This window comes from Temnothorax curvispinosus, unplaced genomic scaffold (assembly GCF_003070985.1).
Source record: "Temnothorax curvispinosus isolate PA1 unplaced genomic scaffold, ASM307098v1 QBEX01003650.1, whole genome shotgun sequence".
Lineage (NCBI taxonomy): Eukaryota > Metazoa > Arthropoda > Insecta > Hymenoptera > Formicidae > Temnothorax > Temnothorax curvispinosus.
In genome coordinates, this window is record NW_020213430.1 from 690,717 (window position 1) to 694,930 (window position 4,214).

Here is a 4,214-nt window from a genome sequence, read left to right on the forward strand (position 1 = left end):
CAAGTAAGATAACACATTGGTAAAAAAAAGAAAAGTTGTCGTACATTGAGGTTGTTATTAGCGGTCATTTCATGCTTGTCCTGAAGGACTCTCGAATGTTGGGTTTTCAACGCCACCTCACTGATACCGCTTGGCCCGGATGGCTTTGCGCAATTGACATTGGAGAAGCTTCTGAAATGATAAATCGTTGTTGAATACGATAAATTGTTCGAAATTCATCGACAAGTCTATAATCATTTAAAGAAATAAATGAAACAAACCTTCTGTGGGTTATATGTCTTCCCAAGAAGGCGAGGCTCTCAAATAATATCCATTTTTGTCTCATGGGCTTTCCAGCTCCACTCCTCGTCTCTTGCTCCTGCAGCTGCCTCTCCTTGCTGAAGCGTTGACGGAGACGTGTCCATCGATTCTGGCACTCTGTAACTGTATCATATAATCAAATATAAACAACTATAATCATATAATACATATAAAACGATAGTAGAACCCAGTCATACGCCATTCATAATAAGACGGAATGAAATACAGGACTGTCTCTGAGACCACCGTAAATCAGTTAAGAGTTAAATAAAAATTTACTTACCTGTAGTATCTAGAACATTAGCAATTTCTGTCCACGCATTCTCTTTCATTGTTGCATCCTTATAGCTTTTTACACTTTTATCATAAAGATATGAACGAGAACGAATCATATCAATTAATAACTCGTCACCATATTTTACATGTTTATTAAAACAGTTTTGGTCAAATGCATCCAGTCCATCGTTTACACACTCTTCTTCTTTTTCGAAACGACTCGAATAATTATGATGATCATACATTTTGCTATAAATATATTTGCTATAAATAAAGCTAGTTGCAAAACGTGTACCTATACGACGTATGTATACGCGCGCTAAAAGTTCGTAAATATAACCTAAAAATCTGAACACTGTGATTGGTTGGCAACAGGCAATAAGCATAGAATTTCCAACGTGACGGAAATCCTGTGTCTATTGCCTATGTCACGGTCCATTCTGCATTGATACAAGGTTTCTGGTATGTTGGTATTCCTTATTCTTATTGTCTGTTCCTATTCCCTGTTCCTATTGCCTGTTGCCTGGCATTGTGCAAGGGGCTTTAGGCTTTCTGCCGTAATTTGGAAGCCGGAACGACGTACTTTCGGCCTAGTATTGAGAAAAATAGATTCCAGTTGTGGGGTGCAAGCGTCCCCGCGCCAATGGTGTGGCGTCGCTATTCCGCGCGCGCGAGCCCGACGCGGGGTAAATACGTCAGAGAGCGCGCGGCAGCATTGTCGTATTAATGGAAAGGATTGCTTGTTCAACCGTGTAACGGGAAGTAGCGCTTCGACGGATCTAAATTGAAATTCGATTGTCTACCGCGCTCGTCCGTGTTTGCGTCGCTACCGACGCAATTGTCGATTCGTAGACGGGGACAAAGACAGCACGACTTTCCGACGCTTCAAACGTTAACTGGTGGCTCGTGTGAATTTGTAATGAATATCAGGATGTGAGAAGCGCAAATTTTCTCTCTCTCTCTCTCTCTCTCTCTCTCTCTCTCTCATAGGATGACTGGGGAAACTTCAAATAGGGTTGCGAAAGAGGGATAGAGGGAGATGCGTAGTTCATTCGCTGATGAAAGTCTCGATGTTTGTCGAAGGTAACGAGCGTCGATACCCATGAAAATTATTTGCGTTTCTAATCCAAACCAGAAGAGATTAATGTTTGGATCTTAAACATTTGATGGTTATTTTTCATGATTTATTGCGAGTAAATGCATGATCGTATGAGTTTCATCTGTGTTACGTAGTAAGAAGTGATAATGACATTGAAGTACCATTAAAAAAGACGATTACCTACATCCACTCGCTTTCACTTAATTAATGAAGAGCGACAGCGATGCACTTTCCGAACAAGTGTAGATATTGGCAGAAAATCAATTGAAACTTTTTACCGATCCCTTTGATTAAACATGGCACGCAGGTCGTTATAAACAGGACGTCGCGCGCGCGCTCGTTATACGAGTTTTTCGTCAGCGCAAAATCCCGCCGGTTTTCCGCTTCAAAGGGATCGGCGACGTACCGGTGCTGATGCCGGCGCCGGAGAGGCGCGGCTCGCAATTAGTTCGACATTCATATCACGGGCTATATCACGCGATAGTCGATAACGCCCGGTCGGATCTAGACGTTCGCTCGTGCGTTTGCCGGTATAGACTTTCCCATGACATAAAGACAAACCGGTGCGTGCGCGCGCGCGGGGCGGCCTTGTCACGTTCAGATGTAAACCAGACTCTCGGGTGCAGCAGTTTCTACCTACTCCACCTATCCGGCGGAACACGCGTCACGGGGGGGAACCGCGCGCCCGTCAGGAACACGAGCACTGTGTTCCCGCTCTACACCTGGCTGTAATACACACCGCGTAGTAGGTACGGCGTGTATAGCGTACATACGTACGATACGTGCGGGCGAGCGCACATGCGTGCATGAGTAACGCTTTGCGTGCGTAACCGCGACCGTAAGTTGCCGCACACCGCGGATGTATACGTGGGCATGACATTGGTGACTTCGCAGTCTCTGCGTATAGATGAATCCAAAAGGGGGTTGTGTGTGGTGTGTCTTCTGTTCGTGTCGCGCGTTTGGCGCCACGAAATTTACCTGGCGTCTATGCATATACATATACGCGCCACTCAATGAAACGAACGTATTTATCCTGGGAGAGAAGCTCGCGGGATCACGTGTTCGGATCGAATTTCATCAGAAATTAGAACCGACGCGTTCTCTCAAACGACGTTCCATATCTTCATCGCGTACGATTTAGACATTGACACGTTCGTATACGCGCCTATAAATCGCCGTAGGTAATTCCGACAGTAGTTTTTCCGTTTCGAGATTGCAGGGTAGAAGAATGATCCATCGCGTATTTCTACTCCGAGCCGTGTTATTGCGTCGCGTGAGAAACGCGCGGCTCCCTATGTGGCGCGTCGTGGGGTCGGGGTGCAACTGTGTTTGCTCGGGAAGTCGGGCCAAATCCCAGTGTACACAGTGACAAAACGTACAACTTAGAGCTTAATATCGGAGGCGATGTATATAAGATATAAGGGTCGATGCTCATGGCGACGCGGACACGACGCGACGTGGCGGCGCGTCAGAATATCCGCCTTGACAACCCCATTAAATCATTCACCCACCGGCAGCGAATTAGCATCCGTAAACAGTCTCTCGCCCTCGCGGTATCACCTTGATATTTGTTAAACGTTATGAAATGAGCATGCGGCGTTTTATTCGTTTCTCGCGCTCTTCTTTTCTTCGCTGTCTTCCATCGTCCATTCACCTTCGAGAGCTCCCCATGGCTCTCGAAAGAGAATCGATAATGGTCACGGACAGGTTGGATATACAAAGATTGTTTGCCTCCTGGAAAAGCCAGTGGGCTTGTCGAGGTGTCGATATCCAGCGTATATATAGCCGACTATATCATTGTTGTTACGCGCTCGAGTCAGATCGTTATGCCGCAAAGAGAGACTCTCTCTCGACGAGCCGCGAGCGCACTCGAGAGTCTCTCGTGACAGTTGTACGCTCAACGTAAATCTCTCTCGAGCATTTTTTACTCTGTTCGGCCAGGGAGATTATTCCGTGCACGCGTGAGGAAGCGCGTGACCCTCCTCGAAAGACCCCCGGTCTCTTCTCTTTCATTATCCATAGAAAGAAACCAGGGGCCCCCTTTCGAATCTAAACCACCGCAGATGTGCTCCAAAATTAGACGAGCTCGTCAAATCGGAAAAAACCAGACGCGCTCATTTCGCGATTCATCGATTACGCGGAAGTATTCAGACGAAAATAAACTAATAATCATGATCTAATTCAATCATACACGCACACACATACAGACGCGGTAAGAAGATTATAACTGTTACATTAGTCACAATGCGTATCTAATCAAATTATACGCTGGTATCCGTCTATAAGAAACAGTTTGGAACACTTATATATTACTTGATAATTAAAAAGTTTAAAAGAGTAAAAGTCATTTTATATTTAAAAAGTTTTAGTTTTTTAATAAATTTAAATATTTAAAATAAAATAAAATATTAAACATTTTATTTTATTTAAAAAAATTAAAAATATTTTTAAGATTTTGCATATTTTCTGGAACTTCTGTTTTTTAAGTAGCATAAATAATGTAACTTTTTTCTATCTTTTCTAATCTTTTCTATCTTTT

At 44.0% G+C, this 4,214-nt stretch overlaps 1 protein-coding gene across 1 annotated transcript in view; it reads right to left on the bottom strand.

The window, feature by feature from the left end:
- The window catches only part of LOC112452788, a 1,430-nt gene extending 761 nt beyond the window's left edge, over window positions 1-669 (bottom strand). Inside the window, exons 1-3 of the mRNA XM_025013189.1 lie at window positions 584-669; window positions 261-423; window positions 45-171 (exon numbers count right to left, since the gene is read on the bottom strand). Coding sequence (XP_024868957.1) covers window positions 45-171; window positions 261-423; window positions 584-632 — 339 coding nt within the window. The 5' untranslated portion in view covers window positions 633-669. The remainder of the gene's footprint in view (window positions 1-44; window positions 172-260; window positions 424-583) is intronic.
- Between the last annotated feature and the right edge of the window lie 3,545 nt (window positions 670-4,214).